We start from the raw sequence: 24,515 nt of genomic DNA, 5'->3' as shown, positions 1-24,515 counted from the left end.
TTTGAAAACAATGAAACAGCAAAGGATTTAACATCTATGCCTTCCATCATTAGGGATGGAAAGCAATTAGCATGTTATGCAGTTCAGTGAAGCAGAAAAATTTCCTAATTTGAATGCTTGTTTTGCTGGCTTGATTTCTTGGTGAACAAATTAACCACTTTTTATTTTTGGGGTGGATAAACCTGATTTACTGTTTCTTGTAGTATATTACTAAGAATATGAGGCTTATGCTGTGGTGTTTCTCTTGCAGTAAGTTAGCCGTCTGCAACACTGAAAAACAAAAATCAGTAGTAAAAAATAAAAGTTTTGTGGCATCTTTGAGACTAAGAGACTTGCTTCAGTGTGAGCATTCATGGAGCATTCATCCACCTCCTCAGACACATTACCTTCTCACCTAATGTGTCTAACTCCTCTGACACATCACCATGTCACATAATGTTTCTGGTATCTTCATTTAGCCATAAATCTGTTAATAAATCTGCCAGAATGCTTTTTGGTTTTGTTTTCATTATACCTGAGAAGCAAATTCTGAACAACACTGTGAAATTATCTTACATAATAAAAAGCTTTTAAGTGTTGCATTTTCCTTGTTCTCCGGTCGTGGATGTTTCAGCATAATAGAACTTGAAGGCACACAATTTATGTATCTTTAAGCCAAACAATATTTCACTTAAAGCATCCATGGATGACACCTGCCTTAGCTGTTGTTGAGAACTGCTTGTAGATCTCTGGGAGATTTGCTGTAGATTGGCAAAGATTCCTAGTTGCTAGATTCTTAACAAGAGCAACAATAAAAAGAACTCCCTTGCTTACTTCTTGCTCACCATGTCGGTTGCTGAAATTAAGAGAGTTCGGGGTATCGATTAATGTTCACATTTACTACTAGCTCAGGTTAGTGTGGGCACTTAAATCCTGCATTCATTCAATAGCTGCTGAAGTGCATAATCCTTTTTAATTTCAATTGCTAGCTCTTGGAGTTCTGTTGAAAGATGAAATAGCTCTTGAAGACTCCTTTTTCCTATTCTAAAGTGGGAATCTCCATATCTTCTCTAGATAACACATGGGAGAACAACTTTTCAAACTAGCAAGTTCTTCCTAATTCAGGCTTGTACATGATGTTAATTAGAATCATCTGCTCAGCAGCTTCCCATTCCTTGAAATTTTGTAACCAGTACCTAAGACCAGAGATTGGGTCCTTGTCCAGCAATTACAAAACAGTGAGAAGGACAGTGAGGAATAGTGTGATAGTTAGCATGTGAATTTCCTGCGCTATCTCCTAAATAAATATTGGCTGAAATTCTGTGTGCAAATGGAAGCATAGATCAAATAATATCTATGATTTCTTCTCTTAAAGACAATTCACTTCCAAAAGTTATGCAAACGGTAACAGGATTTCAGTTACCTGTGTCCACGGCATACGTACAACACCTCTGAGTTGAGTTACAGAGCCAGACACCACGCTGTGCCCTGGTACTGGTGGCTGAGCCAGTGGACCCTGGCAGAAATAGGGGCTCATGTGTGAATGAAAGGCAATACTCACACGTAAATGAAACTTTACTGTTCTTTCAGTAACATTTGCCCTGAGATTATCTGCTGGGTAATCTGGTCTCCCTGTCTGGAGGGATAAGTGGTCTCTCTGTCTGAAGACCTAGGGAAGCATAGGAAGCATAGCAATTTCCTGAGACTTCAGCTGGCACACCTAAGGCAATACAGAATTGCTGGTTAGTCATAGTGCACTGTGAACAAGCAGAGCGTTGATGCATGTGCCTCATTTGCTTCTGTGAACGGGTAAATCAGATCTGAAATGGAAGCCCTTGTGTGATGTCTTAACCCAGGCACCTGGCATATTGGTCTCAAGCAAGGTGGACTTGTATATGAGGAATATAACAAAGTATGTGGCTGACTTAATTAATTCTGGTCTATTTAGGAGAACAAGTCTGGAGTCCAAATTCAGATATTGCATGAAGCTTCTCTTTTCTGGTTATTTTTATGTGCTTCCTTGAAGGAATAAAGCAGGAGCACATGAAGTAGATCGAGGAACATGCTACCTCTTCAAAGTGAGCTAGAGTAAGCCAGTAGTTCTGGCTTTGTGTATAACTGCTCCTGTCTTTTATCTTCATTCCACTTTGGAATAAGTCCAATCCCTTGTTTCTTGTCTTCTGGATAGAAATAACAATTTCTTGCTTCTGTTTTCGAGATAAAAACTATCACGTTATACTCCACCAGTGCTTTGAAATATTATTCTTTTAGACTACAGTTGGCAGGTTGTGGGTTTGGGGAGTTGTACTCAAAATGAGAAGCACTTTTTGCTCATGTTATTTTGGCTATAGCTCCAAGAAGCCTGACAGCCATAGTTGAAGAGAGTTACGTTTCTTACCTTTGATCCCTCCTCCACACATAAAATCACCTATTCTTGGAGCCATATATAAAAAGCTCTTTCATACTTTCCTCCTGGTCTTTGACTTTTAGACTTATTATGTTCTGAATATTGCCCCACTTGATATTATATTAAAGAGCTGTTGTCAAAATCTGAATCCTGCACTGGGTATCAAGTCTTGGAGTGCTCTCTAACATAGTACTTTTCCTAAGTTTGGAAGTTATGATTCTTTTGTATGCATAGCCTAAAATAGCATTTGTCTTTTACGCAATAATGTCAAATCATTTATTTATGCTCTGTTGGTTATTTGATATAATGTGTTTGGCAAGGAACTGTACAGCAGTTTGGTGATAATCAGCATCTACACACTAACAGTGCTGTAAATTGTACTGAAAATATAGCTTGCTCATAGCAAATGAATTTATTTGGAATAAAGATCAGGATAGCTTGAATTTGGAGAAAGATACCAATGGAGACAGGGATTCAGCATTTAACTGTGTGTCATCAATTTTGTTGTTAACGTGGAGAAAGATGAACCAGTTATTAACATGGGGAAAAATGACCTTCCAATCTTGAACTCTGTCCAAAACTAATTAATGTCAACAAGTGGACCTCAGAGTAGGCCTTTATTTCATAAGCCTGGGCAAGAAAAAGTTGTTATTTTTTTTTTTTTTGCCTGGGCTAAATGTGTATGTGAGTGTGAGTGAGAGAGAGAGAGACAGATAGAGAGAGAGAGAGAATTAGCTATTATCTTTCTTGAGTTTTGTTTTGGTATTGTTTATTCCTTGAGCTCAAGCTTTTATGTCACTAATATTTGCTTGCTTTAGGCCAGTAACATCAGAAATAATTACTCCATCATCCACTGCAATTGAGGCAGTTAGATGCAAATGACAAAATTGCTGATGTTTTGCTAAACTACCAGTCATTAATTTTGTTCTGATCCCTTGAATTGAAACCAGATTAAAAAACAGAATTGTTCAAAGGTCCTTTATTTGTCTCCTTTGTTAAAGTGCATTGAGTGAAGTGGCTGCTCAAAGCCGCCTCCTCAGCAGTGAAGAGGCCAGCAGGCCTGCTTCTCTTTGGGCTATCAGGAATGGAAGGAAAACTGCATCCCTTGGCATCTGTCCTTCTGATGATTACTTCTTCCTCTTTCCCTCTGCATTTCCTGGCTCTGCTGCAGGTCTATGCTGCCAAATATCTAACTGAGCATCCGTGTAGAGAAATGAAAGAGGGTTCTTAATTTAACCTTAAACCCACTCAGATGCCATCATGTAGAAGAGAGCTAATGCATTTTGTGGTAATTTGTTTGGAAAAAGAAATTCTGAAAATATTTGTCTGTGTCTTCTCATGCTTATCCTCTTTGCCAGAATGTTCAGTATACATTTGAGACTATGTGGCTGTTTCAACTGTAGAAAAAAGTACTGTAAATAACTTATTCCACACATAGTTCATAGCACTCTGAAATAACTGTTTTGTTTTGATTCAATACTTAGAATAAAGTGTAAAGGCAGAACTGGGTCAAGACCTAGCCTAAGGCACATCTTACACTTTTACCTTCCTCTGAAACACAGAATTCTCTGCTGAATTAATGTTTGAGTTGGTAATTGTATGGTTTGTCCTTGAAGAAGTTTGTAGATGAGTAGTAGCAGGTTAATTCTGCTACAAATTGTTCTGAATTCTCTAAGTATTAAAGTAATTTTTTCTAGTGTAATAGAAAAAAACCCAAAAATTTTGTAATCAGATTACAAAACTAGACATGATACAGTGGCAAAATCAGGGCACCGGTCATTATGCCAAAAAAAAAAAAAAAAAAAGCCAGCCTCCAAAAACCCATGGGAACTTCAGGTAGAGAAGGTGTCAGAAAAAGAAGAAGTCAAAATCTTTTGGAATTTCCAAATCAAAACTGATAGACACCTTGAGCATAACACACCAGACATAGTACTAGTAGTAATAGAGCAAAGAACTGTCTGAATCATTGGTATTGCAATTCCAGGGGATGCCGGAGTTAAAGAATTGGAAAAACTAACAAAGTACAGAGACCGGGCAATCAAAACATCTCTCTTGTGGATGAAACACACTTCAGTAGTCCCCATGGTCTTTGGGGCTTTGGGAACAATATCAGGAAATTTCACGCAGCATTATTTATTTATTTGTTTTATTAGTTTTATATATATGCCACATTTCTCCCAACAAGGGACCCAACAAGGGACTCTATTATAAGCAATTGAAGTTCTCTAACACCATCAGAGCCATAAAAAATTGCAATATTATGACCAGCTGATATTTAACAGATAGGTTTTTGACTAGGACTTGAATCTGTTATATAATACCAGCCAATGTTTTTATAATTTTGATTTACTGTCTGGTATTTTTGAATCAGGAAAGAATGCAAAAAGACAATTCCTATGGCTAAAGGAAAGAAAACCTCAATGGATGATGGAAGCAATATTTAAAATTGTTAAGGACAGGTGAGAACACAGTCAAAGAGCCCGAAAAACCCACAACAATCATTAGATCCCAGGTGTGAAAGCCTTCGCAAATACTTTTTTTTTTCTTTTTCTGTCACTAAACAGCTCTTGACAGGTAAGAATTAGGATGTGTCTTCTGAGAAGCAGGTCTCTGTATATTTTTTAAATGATGAGGGTGGAGATTTAACGGGGCCATGGTTGAAGGTTGTCTTCTCAAGAGGTCTGCTTGAGGATTTATTCCTTTGACACATGAGTTTCCAAGAGAGTCACAAAGTGTGTTCTGGGGAGTCACTATGGTTTGGTGGAGGAGGGCAACATGATGTCCTCAACTCACATCCCCTTCGTTTCTGCATACCCCCTGCTCTCTTCCTTGCTTGTACTCCCACAAGCCAAGCTCTCTTCACTTTCCGCCATGGGGCTGATGGGCCCCTGGGTCCTCCTGGCTGCATGCTCTTCTTCTCTGGTGGCAGTGGCAGCAGCTCCTTTGGCTCTGGTGGTTGTCTGGCTGGCTCAGTTGAGGGACCGGGATGAGGAGGAGTGGGAGGCATGACCCGACTGCAACCTCCTGGAGCTCCTTGATGGGGAGTGGAGCAGCTTTAATAAACACTGGGCCATGAATTTTGAAGCTGGCTCCCTAGATGCAAGTTACAGCCATCACATTAAATGTTAGGTTAGAATTATATTCTGAAAAATCTGTTTGAATGCATTTTCTTAATGTCATTAAAAATGGCTTTGAAGATAAGCACCAGTGTCTTGATTTGTGCCCTAAAAAGATCAGGAGACAAGCTGATTAAGCACTGACAAATCTCATTTCATCAGAGGGTACTGGTCAACACATGGTTGTCTTATTTTGAAGAAACTGCAGGTTTTGGGTGGTCATCAAAAACAATTCTACCTGCAATGCATGACTGTCATCTAATTTGAAGTTTACTAGAACACGGACCACTGTGATTAGCCTGTCTAGAGGAGGGCATAGCTGGTGTACCAGCCTCAAGAGGTGAAACATTCCTTCTGCTTCATAGTACAGCTCTCAAGTCCCTATCCCTGTCAAAACCCCTGCCAAGTTGCTGAATTTTGATGGCAGGAAAAAACCATTTCCCCCTTTGTACATGAAGGGAGGACATACAGTACCTAGTTTTAAAGCATCATCAGACTCCAGAAGGCCTCTAAGAAAAGTGATTCTGCTTTCAAACAATGCACAGTTGTTTTAAAGAATGGATCTAATTGTTTTTTAAAGGAAAAGGTAGTATTTTCCTCCTGCTGTTGCTGTGTTGCTGACAGCCAGTGGCACAGTAGCAGGTTGCATCTCCTCTGGAAAGGATCTCCTGCCTCCAGAAAATTGCTAAGTAATCGATATAATCCAAGATACTCTGACATTGTATTGCAGATAATTACGTGGGTTGCCTTAGTTGGGAAGATTGTAGTCACAACTACCTCATAGATAAGATGCTTCATCTAGAGAAGGCCTTTTCAGGAGGAGCTGCAGGAGTGCCCTTTTAGAGTACATGAGATTATTCTGTTTTGTGACGAGTCTTTTACTACCGTATTACTACAAGTGGCAATTCCTTCCCCACTCAGTGTTGTGGGCTGGGCAAGGATAAATGAAACAAATTTGTCCAATGCCCTTTTCTAGATTCTCAGGCTGCTCAAGCTGAAATTCATTCAGTGAAAATGATGCTTCAGCAGGTTGATCTCTTTGTCCCCAGGGCAGTACTCAGCTCATGGCAAATATTAATTATTTAATCCCTCAAGTGTTTCACAAACATGTTGCAACAAGTCTCTCCTGAGCCAAATTGGAGAGGCCCTGAACTACTACAGTACGTAGAAACACCAAGGCTGTGAAGGTTTAATGGCAACAGAGCAGGAACAGAGGAAGTGTTGCCCACCAGTTGCATATGGGTACAGTACTAGTACAGTCCTCAGGCCCTCTAGAAGCCTTGGGGAGGGTTACATTTTACTATTTAAAGCTATTTCACTTCCCCTTCTGCACACATCTTATTTCTAATATTGCCCGTTCCTGGCCTGAAACAGGTTTGGGGGGGGCCTTGGATGACATTCAAACAACAAAGTATTCCCTCTGAGGTTTCAGAGTTCTATTTGCCATTATTTCAGTGAAATGTATAGCAGTTGGGTTACCAAAGCAGAGTAAAGCCTTCTGATGTCTAGAGACTGGTGAAAGTGGCCCTCAGATATTGCCTGCTCCTGTGATACAACAGTCACCACTACTGCAGAGTAGGCTTGGTAAGAACCCATTAACTGTTATTTACTCAGATTCACCCAACTGGTTGCGACAAGATTCCACCATGATGGCCATTGACACAAGTGACTTTAAAAGAGGATAAGAGAAATATGTGCCTGTTATTATGGCAATATATTCCCTCTGCTATGTAGCTGGAGTGAAGCAAACGGGTGTGCTCCTCTCCCAAGTTATGCTTCTCTTCTCATTTTAAAAAACTACCTTTTTAATTTGTGGCATGACAGACAGCGACAGCCTCAGTGAGGTCTCAACCTACGGAATGAATCCGTATTGGAATGGGGTCCGTAGGTCAAAATGTCCTCAAGTCGAAAATGCATTCCCCATAGGAATGCACTGAAAACAGATGAATCGGTAACCCGCTCAAGAAACACCACTCCCACATACACAAATTAAAAATAATTTTTTTAAAAAATTACCTTACCTTTTTGAAGTCTTCAAGGGGTCTGCCGCTGCCATCGCCGCTGTTGGAGGATTCCGAGGGCTTTGGCGCGGCCGCCGGAGGCCTCTCGGAGCTCCCCCACCGCAGCCATCGCCGCTGCCGGAGGACTCTGCCGGAGCCTTTTGGAGGTCTCCCCGCCACTGATAGTGCTTCGTAGGCACTATCGGCGGCAGGGGGAGACATCCAAGATGTCTCCCATGGTGGTGGGGAAGGCCTCCGGAGGTTCCCGCACCGCCGCCACTGCTGCTGGGAGGTGACCCGCGCTGGGCGATCCCAGCCATGCTTGGACTCCTGGGAAGTCGAAGTTAAATTTTGCGGCCGGAGAAGTCCGTAGGTCGAAAAGTACGTAAGTGGAGCCGACTGTAAGTCAAGACTCCACTGCATTTTAAGAATGGCAGCATGTTTTAAGAACAAGAACAGAATTCTCCAAAGCATTAGGCAGGGTGGATACACAATAACAGCCTCATCTAGATTCTAGAAGAGCCCCTCCCCCCGGTCAGCTTATTTGAGACGTTCTCTAATTTGGTAATGAATTTTTCATTACCAAAATTACTGCAATTACCTACGTGATCCTGAAAGAATCCAGACTATACGGTGAGATGACCAGCACAGAGTTAAGCATTAGAACTTTGTACAAAGAGTCAGATTCTGTTATCTGGAATCTCCCTTGCTCTCACTTTTCATTTTAGTTTTGCTGGCTCATTCTATTTAACACTAAAGAAGCTTATGCACTTGCCTGTAGTAGAAAGTAAGAGTCTGATTGTATGATGGGTAGGAAGACTATGATAAATAAAATAGGGTTGGGTGCTTATTGCTGAAGGGTGAAATGAAGAGACAATGTAAAGTGATCTTAAATAGTAACCATAAATTACCTTTTGCCATTTTAAAGCAACCACTATACTTAGTGGCTGTTTTTCTTCTTTTTCTCAAGTACAGTACTTGGTGGCAAAGGAAGAAAGCAATCACAGAGGAATAGAAACATTGCAGTATGTACTGCATTTAGCTGACTAGCCACGTAGGCTGTAATTTAGGCCTACTTTTCTGAATTTTCCTATTCATTCGGCTGAATGTGATGCATTGTCAAAGGCTTCAACATGAATAAGGAGCAAACAACAACAACACCCAAATGGCTTTCTAGAGTTAGTGTCCAGGTACTTAGTCCTTTATGTAGCAACTGGGTAAAAAGTTTTCCTGTGATTGCCCAAGAGTAAGAAAAATCTAAAGCTGGTAGGAGCAAGATCAGGAAGAGAGACCCTCAAGGTGGAGTTGATGAATGTACTTTGGCAAATTATTTTCCTGTGCCCTTCCCTAAACTTGAGGTATGTAGAATGTTGTGTTTAAGGTGGAATGTGAAACTGAGAAAACTGAAACCAACATCAGGACCAAATTCAGATGTTCACTGTCATTGCCAAAGCAGTTCAGTTCATGAAGCATCAGAAAACAGAGAATAAGCTGACGGTGAAAGAGGATTTTAACTACTTTATAAGCAAAGGCAGACTTTTGCATCTGGTATTCCTGGAGAGTTCTCAAAGAAGAGTGAGACAGTTAAGTACATGAAACTTAATTCATGCTGAATGAACCATGAAGGCTGTAATTTCCATTGAGAATACAGTAGTTAGAAAAATGAACGGCTAAGGGTGCAGCTGTCAGCTCATGCAAGTTTCTGCTATGCCTCTTGAAATTTCCAACCAAGTATGTTCAAACAATACCTTGCCTTTAAGAGATTTTAAGACCTTGAGGAAAGCACTTCATTTATATCTAGAGTGTTTCACAAACATGCCAACATTCAGCTGCAACTTCTCTGCCCGCTTTAAGTAAAAAGAGGTCTGGAAGACAGCAGATATTTTAAATGAATTCTTGATTTTATTTAATATTTAGACAGTGAGATAGCTCTGTAGAAGCTAGTTTCTGTGTAGAAGGAAAAGAAAAACCATCTGTTTGAATCTAAAACAATGAAAAATTGGAAAAAAATAGTAAACACATTGCAGGAAGTACAAGCTCCCAGTTTCCAGAAATGCAGTACAAAATTGTAGACATCATGGCATGGAGGGCACATAAATGCTTCCAATGTCCCATGATATATGCTTGTAGAAGATTCTGATAAAGGCAAAAATGAATTGTAAAAAGACTGCTTTAGAATTTAGGCAGTGACAATGTGAAGGTTTATAAATGTTAGTTGTACATACCGTAGTAACCAAAAGCACAGTTGATGCTGCATCCTTTATAGAACTGATATTGAAAGATTCAGAAGAAAACAAGTTACTAATGATATTGTATATTGATTACACCTCTCTGATGTTTTTATAGGGTGAAACTATAAACTTGCACCAACCCTAATGGTTTTTCAAGATGTAAGATGTGGAGGACTAGTTTAGCACTGTAGCAGCCCAGATGTTTCCTTGAGCCATTGAGGATTTGAACCTGTCTCTTGAGTTGTAGTCTAATAAATATTTCACTATGGCACACTGCCTCTCCAAAAGACTCCTTAGTCATTGCCAATTCAGCCAGGCAAAGAATTTTACAACTTCAGAATAATTATACTTTTGATGAAGGCTTTCAAAAAATTGTAGTAATTAATAATAAAGAAAAAAAAACTTGATCCAAAAGCCTTAGGAAAACAAATGTATCCTCAAAATAATACATTTAAAAGAAAAGATTGATGAAAAACGTGAGACAGAACATGAACAAGCAGAAGTTATAAATTCATATTGAAATGAACTGATGATTTTCTGGAAATGATTAAATAATGCCTGCAGTGGTATCTATTGCTGACTTTTATGCAAGTAAATCCACTTAGCTCCATAGGAATAACAATTCTGACAAAAGAAGAGTTTTCTGTGGTCAAAAAACTGTTAGAAAAATAGTGCAACAAAAATGTGTTTCAAGAAATTTACCAACAAAGAGTGATGCTGATACACGTCAACCTCAGACTGCTGCAAAGACTTTCCTGCAGTACTCCCATCTATGGGTGCATATTTTCAGTTCTAATTCTAATCAGTCATCTTCAAGGGCTTCAGTTATTCATAAATGTTTAAGCAAATTTGACATTTCTTGTATTTGAAAAAGAAGGGACAGCTAACTTTAATATATGCAACTGTTCTTCATATGTAAAGTTTTATGCGCATTTTTCTTTCCCTGCAAAGGTTTATTGTGAACCTACAATTCACAGTGGTACAACTGTTTTCTGGAAGGTGTGATGGATTTAATGTTCAAAGAGAAATTGCCAAACATTAGGTTCCTTGGCAAAATGCTAATCTTGGCACAAATTCCTGGTAACATCTGTATCCACATTTCAAAGGTAGCAGCCTACCATTGTTGTCAGCTGAGATACAAGCTGGTTGCTCTTTGTTTGATTGATTGATTTGATTCGATTTGATTTATTGCCCCATTCGTGTACACACTACTCTGGGCAGTTTACAAGTTAAATATAATCAAGACCTTAAATGCTAATTACCAGTGTTAATAGTGCTACTGCCACTTAGAAAATTCATTACTCATATAATTGTCATCCTGTTTTCACCATCTTAGTTGGTCCCCACTCCACTATCCTATACTCTAGGCATGTAAACATGTGGCCTAACTGTTATACTCCACATTCTCAGGAAGTAGATTTTTATCCATAAAAACTAAACTAAATCAATTAATATTTAAGGAATTACAGTGAGTGCTTCTGTTTTTATTTTTATTTTGTTTTTATTATAGATGTTGAAACAGACCAACATGGTTATGTCCCTGAAAAATGAAAAAGAAGTTATCCCTCTTTAAGTTACATTTGCCATATATCTTTGATTATACCTTCATTCTTGGAAAAAGAAATTAAGTGCAAGCAAGTTGATTCATTTTATATGTTATTCTGTGTACTGTAGTATTCATCTTTGGTCTTCCTTCCTCCTCCCACCATACATTCAAAACAGAGCAGTGTTGCCTGTAGTTGACCAAGTTTCCATGCAGTCTCATACTTTTGTAAATAGTACAGATATTACGTGTTTGCTTGCTCTTTATTTTAGGACCGAAAGCTGACCAAAGCAGAACAGCAGAGGTTTAAAGAAGAAGCTGAGATGCTCAAAGGGCTGCAACATCCTAACATTGTCCGATTTTATGATTCCTGGGAATCAACAGTTAAAGGAAAGAAGTGCATTGTATTGGTAACTGAGCTGATGACATCTGGAACACTGAAAACGTAGGTGCCTCCCATACATTCACATACGGTTTGGTTGCGTATACCATTTTTCTTCTACAAGATTTGTTCAGGTTTTAAAATGTAAGATCACATCTGCTGATAGTGTTCCATACTCTCCATATTATGGGTATGTTGCCAGTTTGTCACTTCCATAGTCATCTGCAAGACTCTTGACAAAGAAAAGAAATAAGAAATAATCATTTTTGTAACAAGTAATTTATTTAATGGTTACAAAAGTCAAAGGCAACAAGTTGTACTGATTTAATAATTGTAGATTGGAATATTAGTCAAGATCACTCAACTGTTTGAGGTAGGAGATTGTAACGTTGCAGAATTCATGGGAAGATGTCTATAGAACCCAAAGTTTCTTTAGCTAATATGCTGAGATTAATCTGATGCGTAAACATTTACTACCATATGTGGTTATGTTCTTCTGTTTATAGGTACTTAAAGCGTTTCAAAGTCATGAAGCCAAAGGTCTTAAGGAGCTGGTGCCGACAGATCTTAAAGGGGCTGCATTTTCTGCACACCAGGACCCCTCCAATCATCCACCGTGATTTGAAATGTGACAATATCTTCATCACAGGACCCACTGGTTCAGTGAAGATTGGTGACCTGGGACTGGCCACTTTAATGCGGACATCATTCGCTAAGAGTGTCATTGGTGAATATACTGTGTTCATGTACTCCACCGGAGAGCTACTTATGGTCATGTCTGTGTTTGTGTGTCTTTGTCTTTAGAAACTGGAACCTGCAATTACATCAAAGTGCAATTAGTTTTTAGTGAAGAACAGTTTACTATCAGTTCAATATCAGCATTTTCGTAACAAGTCACTAAGGGAAATTCCACAAATGCAAGAGTAGGTGATACCTTTTATTGGACCAGTAAAAATAAAACAAATAGCAAGCTTTTGTGGATGAAATCCACTTCCTCAAGTTCTAAGCACACCTCCTTCATAGATGGTGCAAAACCCAGTATATTGTTTTTAATCTACTGGATCATGAAGGTCCAACATACAGAATTTGCTCTTAATGAAAAATCATCACTGGCGAAATTCATGCAAAGTACATTTGTATGTATTTCCCTCAGTGCATGAGCACTGGAATTAGTTCTCAGTCTAAAAGTTGATTGATACCTTATGTTCCATCATGTGTTTACTCATTTGCATTAATTCCTTCATCTGCTGTCTGCTTAGCTGAGCCCACTTCTGGTAAAAAATAATCTTAACATTTTAATTTGTTTTTAAATTATATTTCTTATATATCCATAATTTTAAATTGTGCAACACTTTGAAACAAATAAAGAAAGAAGCTGAGACTCTTTGCTTTGTTCACAAAGATTGTCTTGTTTTAAGGGTATATGCAAATCCACCTTAATTTAGTACAAACCTAGTTTTCGGATACTGTTACTTCTGAAGTAATTAAAAGAGTTATTTTCTTGTTCTTAAAAAATTAGAAAAGGGCAACATTTTGATAAGGAGAGATGATTGATGGGTCTTCAGTTGACTTTTCTCCATCAATCCAAGACTCAGGTCAACATTTCTTCCTCCTTTCCAGTCATCAGCCAGCATTCTGTGCCTGTTGAGCATTCTTAATCCTCATTAGGCTGTTTGTAATTCTCCCACCTTTAGGTTTTTTGTTTGTTTTGTAATATATTTTTGTGTTCCCTGGAGTTTGCTTATACCTCTTATGAAATGATGGTCCTGCTTTGGGAAAATCAGGATTCCCTTTTGGAGAATACATTCATTTTTACTACAGCAAAGACTCAGATGTATAAGAATCACCCAGCTTCTTCTTCATGGTCTCTGTGATTCACATTAATAAATTGATCTGCACCTGTGCAGACATCTTTGGAATCTTTCAGCCTAGAAAGCTATTAGCCCCACCCTAACACTCAGTACATGCTCCTCCACCTAACAGTTAATTCCCAATTCCATTTTGACCGCTGTTGAAGCAGCACCTTATGATTGTCCAGATCCAAATTACCATAAATAGTTCATGTTCCTTCCTTGTCCTTCCTCATTAGCAACCCCCTCCTCATTCTTTCCTAGAAAATCAAAAAAGTTTTTTTTCTTCGTCATATATTTAAGAAAAATACAGTTTTTCAACATTCCTACCTTTTATGGCCTCTATGGCTCCATTCAAAAAGTGTGATTCTTGCAAAAAAAAAAAAAAATCCTACTAACGGGCGGACAATCCAACTGCCTCTGCTATTTGAGGGAAGGATATCAGACATAGTCCTGCTGTATCTTCTAAGAAATTCATGAAGGTTGCAATAAAGAATGGGCAATCCAGACTAAAATTATACATTTGGGAATGGTCATTACAAGTGGTTAAGATCTCAAAGGCAACTCTGAAGTCATCCACATGGATCTGTAAGATCCCTTCCAAATCAGTCATTATGGAGTCCATCTACTCTGAGGTTACAGGCCATAGTCAAGAAGAAATGTTCCCACAGGTATCAGTACCATTACCATCACAATGGTTACCAGCTAAAGATACATCTCCAGTACCATCCACCTGGAAACTAACACCATCGGTTTTAAAGAAATGGAAGAAACCAACTTCAGAAAAGCTTCAGCTAAAAAAGACAAAAGCATTAGCATTATCTAAACAGCCGAAACAACCATTGTCGATAGGAGTACAACTCCCAACACCACAATCTTTGATTTCACAGACAGAAGACAATGAAGAACTGGTCTGTCTGGGATCGATATCAGAGGAAGATGACAATCTTTGTCTCTCTGCTTCTCACACACCTACCAACATGGAACCATTTGACTCAATTGACAGAGAGCGAAACTGTATCCCAGCGAGCACAGAAAACTAATGGAAAATATATGGGGAAGCATCAACAACATAAGCAGTCTGCTGCATCTTGATCCAGATGGTTGTAATTGTAGGCTTCCTTTCCACACAGACCCATGCTTATGGGGGAACATTTTTACCCACTCCCTTCTCCACCACAGTCTTATGTGGGTCAGAATGGTCATTTGCATTCCCCTACCTTGCTTTGCAGAGAGCATGAGTAGGATAACTGGCTGCATATTAAGGTTCGATGACATGGGAAGAGACAACAGTATATATCAAAGTCCCCAGAACCTTCCAGCACGTGGGTCTGGAAACGTGTCTGCTAGGCATCAAAATTCTCATTGACCTCTGATTCAGTGCACCTGTCCGCCATACTGATAAGGCCTAAAAGCCTAAAACTCAAAATCACCTCGACACCCAAAGTCAAAATTGAGAAAGTGTGATACAGATGTGTTAACAGACTCTTGACTTGGAAGAATTGTTGGTGCAAAAAGTAAGGGTCAAAGTCAAAAGCAGTTGACCCTGAAAGATGCAAGGCAGCCAAATATCACATGACTCCCAGACACTCTTGGCATCAATATATGTTCCCAGCCCCTAGGACTTTAAAACAAAGAAAAAAATCATGTCAGGACCACTTACTTAGTTAACACTGAAAGCACTAAGATCCCAGAAATTAGATTCACCCTCATAATGGTCATTATCAAAATCAAAACCGCCTGATTGGTGACATCACTGGTGACAATCTATGGAACAGACACATAAGATTCAGCACAAAAAACCCAAAAGCACAGGGAAAGCAGCAGTTTTAGAAGATGTACAGACAGGATTGCAAGAGAACACAATACTACTGGTCCCAGCTGAATATAAGAGCTGTGAATTTTATTGCTTCTACGTTATAGACTGGTGCCCTGTGATAGTCCTCAAGAACGTTTATTTCCACATATCTATTTGACAGGAACATTGTTGTTTCCTCCAATTTGTAAAAAAACCCACAACATCTATGAATTCAAAGTACTCCCTTTTGCTCTATCAACAGCCCTCAGAGTCTTCACCAAATGTATGGCTCCTGTTGCAACATACCTCAGACTTTGTGGAACCAATGTCTTGCCATATGCTAATGACGGGTTATTGTAGCAGACTCAGAGATGGCAGTGGCAAAGTATGCAAACTTTACATTGAGACTGTTATCTGATCTTGGCTATAGGTGATGCTAAAAAAGTCACATTTGACAATGATGCACATAATCTAGTATATAACTTGGAAATGGCAAGCGATTACTTGCCACAAGAAAGGCTATTCAAATTCAATGCCTAGTAAGGACGTGTGAGACAAATACCTTTGTGACAACACACGTTTCAGAAGCTGCTTGGATACATAGACTCAAGCACAACAGTTCTTACCGATGCAAGGGTGAAAATGAGATCTCTCCAGACTTGGTTCCTGTTGAATTTCAACAACACCAGAGACAGCATGTGAAAGAAGCACCATGTAACCCTTGAGGGAGCAGATCAGTTTCATTGATGTTCAGAAACACTGAACTTGTCCAGCAGCCAACCCTTTGAATAGATTAAATCCTTAGTTCTCATAACAACAGATGCAAATCTCACGGGATGGAGTGTGCATTGCAAGGGCAGGCAGATGTGTGCCCTATGGTCCCAGAAAGAGAAGAAACTACATATAAACATGCTAGAAATGCTGGCAAAGATGAAAGCTTCTTCTTCAAGACAAAGTGGTGCAGCTAGCTATGGACAATTCTACAAGTGTTTTACATTAAAACCATGGAGGTGCCAATTCATAGTCTCTCCTGTACCTTTCTGTCCTCCTCTGGGAAGGGTATATTCAGAAACTTCATCTTTGTTCATGTCGTAGGAAGAGAACCACCACATAGCAGACTCACTGAGCCACTAGACTGCACAGATACACAAATGGGATCTATCTCCTTGAGTGTTCCAAGCATATGAAATTGTTGGGGCCAACCACATATAGATGTGTTTACCACAACAAAACAACACACAAAGTACCACAGATACTATTCTTGGGCAGGTTGAGGAGAGGAGTCTTGGGGAGATGCATTCACTTTTTGGTGAACTATATCCTGATTGAACTATATCCGAATGGTCTTTCGCTCTGGTCCTTCACCTATTGTTCAAATCCATGGCTAATTATAACCTATATTTTCTTATATAAAAAAAGTATTTCTGGTCACGATTATATTAGCCAGGTGGGCAAGCAAGCTGGGTGCACTACACCGTGACCTCCATTTCTTGCAGTTTTTTTTAGAGATAAGGTAGTTCCAATAACAAACATGTATTTTCTCCCTAAAAATGTGTCAGATTTTCACATTCAGCAGTTCCTGGAATTGCTGATCTTTTTCCTGTCTCCTACTGCAGACTTCAAAAGATTACTACACAGGCTAGATGTCCATAGAGTTCTGGCACTTTACATATCCAGGACAAAAGCTTTTTGAAAAATTAGCAAACCATTTGTCTGCTGCCAAGGAAAGCAGCAAGGCAATCACATGCCCTTGAAAAGGACATCTAAATGGTTGGTGCATGCCATCTCTCTATCTTACCAGTTGGCACAAAACCCTTTGCCCGAGTCCTTAAAGGGCATTCCGACAGGACAATAGCTGCCTCCACTGCCTTCATAAAGGAGGTGCAGATGATGAGCATTTGTAAGGCAGCTATGCGGTCTTAACCAATGATGTTCATCAAGTGTTATAGATTGGACTTCAGAGTAAGGTATGATGCATCCTTTAGTCAAGCGATAATTTCATCAGTGGTGGCATGACATGCCAGTGGCCAGTAAGTGGGCTTGATAGTCACCCATTAGTGTGAATCACAAAGACCATGAAGATGGAGGACAGGCTACTTAGTTGTAACTGCAGTTCTTCCAAGTGGCCATCTGTTAATTCATACAACCCACCCAACCTGTGTCTGCCACACATTGTGCTTTATTCAACAGGGGACATGGAAAGTGGGAATTAACTGCTGGGTGGAGGAGAAGGTACTGACTCTTAAGGTGGGGCTAACATCTTTCTAGGCATTGGCAGATTCCAACTACTGTATGTCTGCAGGAGCAGAACAACTCATTAGTATGAATTCACAAATGACCACCTGAAGAACTACATTTATACTTTCTCCCTCTTTCTCTACTAGAATCCCAGCTTCTTTGTCTTTTTGTTACTTTCCCATGGAGCTCTAAAACAAAGAGGCTGTGCTATACTCAAACCAGTCTCCCAGGTTCTTCAGCCAAAAAAGTTCTCCTACCTTTACTTCATTTCTCATTTATTTTGACATTAAATAATCAGATGCAACAGGTTGTGCTTTTTTGTTTCCTGATATGTGACCAAAATGTTCTAGCTTTCTGTGTTTTGTTTTGTTATTTCCTGGTCTTTATTCGTTCTCTTTAGTACTCTTGTGTTGGTCACTCCCTCAAGCCACAAAATTCTTTGCTTCTTTGCACTATGTTTCAACTGCTTGTATCTTTTTTATAGAGGTCATATCAAAAGTCCATGATCCCATGACATACAGTGGAATTAAGAATGCATGGCACTATATAGTGTGCATCTTGAAAGACAATTCAAAATTTTCGTGGTATATTACAAATCTTCTACTTAAGGAAGCTGCTGTTGCCATCTCTGTTCTGATTTTTATTGCACGGCTATGATTCCATTGTTCATTCAGTCAAATTCCAAAATATGTATATTTGTGAGCATGCTCCACACATTCATTTTGGATTTCTAAATACTCTTCTTAGGCTACTTGTTATAGCTAATTATGGAAAAATTATATTCCTGACATTCATTTTTAAACCATGCTCATTATTTATTTCATAAACGTTATTCAGTAATGGTTGTTACTGTTGTGGGTTTTTTCGGGCTCTTTGGCTGAGTTCTGAAGGTTGTTCTTCCTAACGTTTCGCCAGTCTCTGTGACCGGCAACTTCAGAGGTCATCACTCTGTGGTCCAGAAGCCAACTGCTTGTATCTTTTTTATTCAGTAACCTTGACAGACCATCTAAACTGTCATATATTACCGTATTTTTTCCGTGTATAAGACCCCCACGTATAAGACGCCCCCCCCAATTTTCTAACACAAAATTTAAAAATCTAATTGAGGCTTAGCAAGTGTAGGGGGAAAGAGATCAAAGCACTGTAGGATTGCTTTGATCCCTGCTTTCTCCCTTCATGCTAAGCCCTGTGGGGCTTAACAAAAGGAGGGGGGAAGGGATCAAAGCAATTCCGTGACTGCATGATCATTTTGATCCCTTTCCCCCTTATACAGTCGTGGGATTGCTTTGATCCTTTCCCCCTACACTTGCTAAGCCCCATGGGACTTAGTAAGCAGAGGGGAAAGCAAGGATCAAAGCCATCCTGCAGTGCTTTGATCCCTGTTTTCCTTTTGCTAAGGCTTAGCAAGTGGAGGGGAAAGCAGGGATCAAAACCCTGCAGGATCACTTTGATCCCTGTTTTCCCCTCCACTTGTTTTTTCTCCTCAGCTTACTTCTGTGTATAAGACGACCCTCACTTTTTAGTCTAAAGATTTTAGACAAAAGTATAGTCATATACATGGAAAAATACAGTAATTCTGTTTCATGTGCATATTGTTGATATCCTATCTCTTGAAAGCAATACCATCTTTTGAATCAACAAGTTCTTCTCTAAATATTTTAAAGACAATTTTTCGCAAATGGCTCATAAACTTTGAAGAAATATTTTAAAGAAAATTTTAGCAAATGGCTCGGTAGTCACTACCGTGTTTCCCCAAAAATAAGACAAGGTCGTATATTAAAATTTGCGTTAAAAACACAGAAGGGCTTATTTTCCGGGATGTTTTCTTTTTTTCATGTACAACAGTCTACATTTATTCAAATACAGTCATGTCATCTTCTGGTTGCTGCACAATGGTGGAGGATGGGGTTTCACTTAACTAGGGCTTATTTTTTGGGTAGGGCTTATATTACGAGCATCCTGAAAAATCATACTAGGGCTTATTTTTGGGTTAGGTCTTATTTTCAGGGAAACAGGGTACAATCATTGCTGTTTCTCCTTTGGGGTATTCTTTTAAAACAGTGATCTCAACCATATTACAGGAATAATTCCTGGGCTGTCAATTCAACTGAAAAGAGTCATTAAAACATCTTAATCATCATTTTCTATTAGCTTTAATAGTTTTGCAAGAACATAATTCAGTCCAGGAACTTGGATTTTTTTGTTAACTGTTCTGCATTTTGAATTTCTGTATTTCAGATCCTATATCAACAACTGGTAAAGAAAAGTCTATTGGTCTTCTGCTATAATAAATAAAATGATAGATATTCTCTTGGTTTTCTGTTACTATACACTGTTTGAACCACAAACTGATGTATAAGTAACATTAATATTCCTATCACATTAGAGAACATAGCATTTATTGAATGTATGATCTTACTGATACATAGAGAATTCCTTATTTAGCTACTGGATCTACAGTAGGATCACTTATTAAATTAAAAAAAGTGAGATGAACTACAGCAGTGACAGAATTGTGATCCAAATGTATGTCTACTCCAGGTTATGATTTCACCAACCTAACCCTGTTTCAGTGCCTCTTATCTTTGGTGGTAATTTGAATGTTGTGCTGGTGGCAATAAGAACTTTACCAAATAGCGTCACTTGTTCCTCATATTCATTGGGCAAAATCCTGTGACTTTATGCTGGCATAGTTTGGATCAGGTGCTGGAAGAATTTAAAGTATTTAGAAGCTTCCTATCTCCTTCTTTGGGGCTCCTTTTTGCCCTGGGAAAGCCTTTGAGAACCTTGAGATATAGGAGGGAAGGGAGCCATTAATAGTCAGCAATTACTGTTGGGTTGCCAGCAATGGAATTGGGGTTGCCAGCAGCAATCCAGCAGCATTTTTTTCCAGTTTTAAGGAGTCCCCCATCCTGAGGCTTCCAAAGGCTTCCCAAAGGCAAAGACAGCCCTAGAGAGCCTCACAACCTAAAAGGAGGGGACTAGGCAGAGGTATAGGAAGCTTTTAAATGCTTTTAATTAAATGCTTCCAGTGCCTGATCTAGGTCATGTCAAACAAAGTTATGCCAACAAGATTTTGCCAGTTTTGTGTCATTGATGACACAAAATCTTCACAACTTCTTTTTATAACATTAAAATGTGTTATCATGAAATGTAGATATTGCTTTTTTGTACAGCTTATAACAGTCTTGAGTTTCTCCTAGAATTTTTCACCTTTCTCAGCAGCTGGTAAAGCTCTTCTTGTTTCAATCTAATTATAGATTATAATTCTAAATCGGAGTATAGATCCCACTGAGCACACAGGGATTTTATTCCAAATGAAGATGATAAGGATTGCAGTGTATGAGAGGAAGAGAAGCCTTTGTTCTTGCTATTGCTCTACAGTTGTGAGTGGGAAACCCTTATTGGTGTTTCACAGAACACCTCAGACATGCTAGTATACTATCTGGATCCACTCTGTTTGCATTGAATGCTGTAGCATGGACAGGAGCGTCTGTGTCATGGCCTCTGTGTATTCACACGGATGGGTCAGTGCTTTTGCACAACTCCTTCTTCCAAATCCTTGAGACTAAGAGGTTTTTGCCATTGGTCTCCTCCTCCTGCTTGTTAGCGCATCTTTCAGCACTTCTAAGTTTCATTTCATCTGTTACTGTGGCTAAACCCTGGAGATATCCTCTACTTTTTACTGTTCTACTTTCTTGTATATAATATATTTTAATATTTGTTTCTATTTAGAGTTGTTAATGTCAAAAAAAGTTAGTTGTAGATTTCTCTCTCTCTCTCTCAGAGTTTATGGCTCCAGGGGTTTTCTTCCAGACCTCCATGACAAATGCCTTTTCTGGCTCAGTGAAAGCCACAAGGTCAATATGCATATAAGACTTGTTTGGGTATATCTGCCCATAAAAGAAGAAACAAGAGTGCTAGGTTAAAATCTCATTTATTAGAAAAGGACCCCTGCCTTCTACAGCTGCTGTGTCTCAAAAAAGATCCACAATTAAATCTGTTTGCCTTTCTCCATGCCCCTCTGTAGGCATCCTTCAGTCTCGAGAGACTATGGTATCGTGCTCTGTATGGAGGTCTTGGAACAGTATCTAGTGTGGCTGAGAAGGCCAATTCGAGAGTGACAATCCCTTCCACGCTGAGGACAAATACAAATTGTACCCCGTCTAGCTCCCTCATTTTGCTCATTTCGGGACTGCCTCTTTGCCTCGGCCTGCTGTACATGTGTCTCTTCAAATTGGGAGAAGCCATAATGCACCACCTGCCTCCAGGCTGAATGCTCAGATGTTCTTGCTATGTGGGACTTGCTAAGGTTTCCCATCTGTTGAGTTCCATTCCTAAGGCCTTCAGATCCCGCTTGCAGATGTCCTTGTAACGCAGCTGTGGTCTCCCTCTGGGGCTATTTCCCTGCACTAATTATCCATACAGGAGATCTTTTGGAGTCCGACCATCAGCCATTCTCACGACGTGCCCAAGCCAACGTAGACGGTGCTATTTCAGTAATGTATACATGCTTAAAATTCCAGTTCGATCTAGGACTACTCTATTTGGACTTTGTCCTGCCAGGTGATACCAAATATGCCTCAGAGACAACACATATGGAAGGTGTTCAGCTTCCTCTTCTGCCGTGCACAAAGGGCCCAGGACTCGCTGCAGTACAAGAGTGTTCTCAGGACACAGGCTCTATAGACGGTGTATGCCGTCCGCTTCTTATTAAGCCATACTCTCTTTGTGAGTCTAGAGAACATGGTAGCTGTTTTCCCAATGCGTTTATCCAACTCAACATCTAGGGAGAGAGTGTCAGAGATTGTTGAGCCAAGGTACACGAAGTCATGAGCAACCTCCAATTCTTGCATGGAGATAGTAATAGAGGGAGGTGAATCCACACCCTGGCCCATGACTTGTGTTTTCTTCAGGCTGATTGTTAGTCCAAAGTCTTGGCAGGCCTTGCTAAAATGATTTATGAGTTGTTGGAGGTCTTCAGCAGAGTGGGGAACAATGGCTGCATCATCGGCGAAGAGGAAGTCCCGCATACATTTCAGTTGGACTTTGGTCTTTGCTCTCAATCTGGAAAGATTAAAGAGCTTTTCATCTGATCTAGTCCAGAGATAGACACCTTCTGTTGCAGTTCCAAAGGCCTGCTTCAGCATGACAGCAAAAAAGATCCCAAACAGGGTCGGCGTGCTTCGGATGTCAAAGGGATCTGATGTTGAGCCATCAAAAACTACAGTGCCCTTCATTTCCTCATGAAAGGACCTGATGATGTTAAGGAGTCGAGGTGGACATCCGATCTTGGGAAGTATTTTAAAAAGGCCATCCCTGCTAACCAAGTGAAAGGCCTTTGTGAGATCTATGAAGGCCACAAAGAGTGGCTGTTGTTGTTCCCTGCATTTCTCCTGCAATTGTCTAAGGGAAAATACCATGTCGGTGATGGGTCTATTAGCTCAGAATCCACAATGTGATTCTGGATAGACTCTTTCTGCAAGCACCTGGAGTCTCTTCAGCACAACATGGGCCAGCAGCTTCCCTACAATGCTGAGAAGAGAGATACCATGGTAGTTATTGCAGTCGCCCCTGTCTCCTTTGTCCTCCATGCCCCTGGGGGTTCTTTTATTATCATTCATCTATTATCATTCATCAGACACAGCTACTTCTTCATGGATTAGGCCAGGGCCCATTTCATTACTGAAGTCCATAACACTGGCTTCAGCTCAGCAGATCTGTCTTGATGTCAATGCGGAAGAAACAGTCAGATCAAGGAGAGACCAGTCTTTCATTCAACCTGAGAGAAAGAAAAATAATTATGTCAGCCACAACAACTTCTTCCATTATTGCAGTTATCCACCAGAAGTCTTATGTATGTTGATGATCTTGCACTTGCTCCTCAGTTGTACAGCATTCAAGTGGTCAACCTTTTTCTGACAAGTACATTAAAAGAAGTTGGAACATACTGAGGTAGAAACCAACTTAAACCTAACTGTGCTAAGACTCAGATATGTCTCAGTGTCTCAGAAACATCAGGTTACCTAAAAGTACGTACAACTAAATAATTGTTTTGCTCCAAATACCTAGGTGTTACTCTGAATCATACACTGACCTATAAGAAACTCTGCCAAAACGCAAGACAAGAATTCTGCACAAGGGACAGTATCCTTTGAGAGCTATCAGGAACCAGTTGAGGCACATGATCTCAAACACTGAGAATTACAGCCTTGGCCCTATGCAACTCTGCAGCCAAATACACCAACTGGGAGTAGTATAAGTTCAGCCCATACAAAACAGGTAGACATAGTGCTCCATGTCCTATTGACCTACATTGCCCTTGACACCGACATTGCCATCAGAATCTGTATCATCTTTGCCACTGGTGGTCCTTGTTCAATCTCTTATGCTTATGGCCTTCAGTACTCAGCATTCTACAGCTTTTCCGATTTACTTGGGACCTCAGCCAGTTTTAGCCTTAATCTAGTCTGCATCTAGAATCTCATGTTTAGACATACTGTATCATGAATCACCATAATCAAGAAGTGATACCAACAATGACTCTGATGATACCCTTCATTCTGAGGCACAGGAAAAACCAGTGTCACCGGATTAGACTCTGTCTGCCAAAGAAGATTGTTGCCACACTGACTTGCTGATACATTTAGCCAAATGTCTGAGTATGCCTTGTTGAGGGCAAGAAGCACCTGAAGGATGTCCTATATTTTCTCTACTTAGGATAAAGACCAATACTGTACATGGGTAAACTTACCTGTGTTGACTTTGTTGTTGGGATCAGCACAGAAAATTTTCCAGAAGCTGTCTTTGATACCAGCATCATCCCAAATTCATTGAAAGCTTGTGTGGAGTTCAAGAGCAGGACTGTAAACATCTCTTCCAGCACATGTCACTAAATTTGGCCATGACCACTTCTTCTACAGAGAAGAAGGCTTCATGGTCCTGCCAGCAAAGAAGGCAGAAGCCTTGAC

At 39.8% G+C, this 24,515-nt stretch overlaps 1 protein-coding gene across 12 annotated transcripts in view; it reads left to right on the top strand.

Moving 5' to 3' along the window:
• Nucleotides 1-24,515, top strand: part of WNK3 (WNK lysine deficient protein kinase 3) — a 145,117-nt gene that overhangs the window by 67,726 nt on the left and 52,876 nt on the right. For all 12 annotated transcript variants that reach the window (XM_072991382.2, XM_072991383.2, XM_078386514.1 and 9 more), the window contains exons 3-4: nucleotides 11,549-11,721; nucleotides 12,165-12,385. In XM_072991382.2, coding sequence (XP_072847483.2) covers nucleotides 11,549-11,721; nucleotides 12,165-12,385 — 394 coding nt within the window. The remainder of the gene's footprint in view (nucleotides 1-11,548; nucleotides 11,722-12,164; nucleotides 12,386-24,515) is intronic.

The sequence above is a fragment of the Pogona vitticeps genome, chromosome 2 (assembly GCF_051106095.1).
Source record: "Pogona vitticeps strain Pit_001003342236 chromosome 2, PviZW2.1, whole genome shotgun sequence".
Lineage (NCBI taxonomy): Eukaryota > Metazoa > Chordata > Lepidosauria > Squamata > Agamidae > Pogona > Pogona vitticeps.
This window is presented reverse-complemented; position numbering and strand designations above follow the sequence as displayed.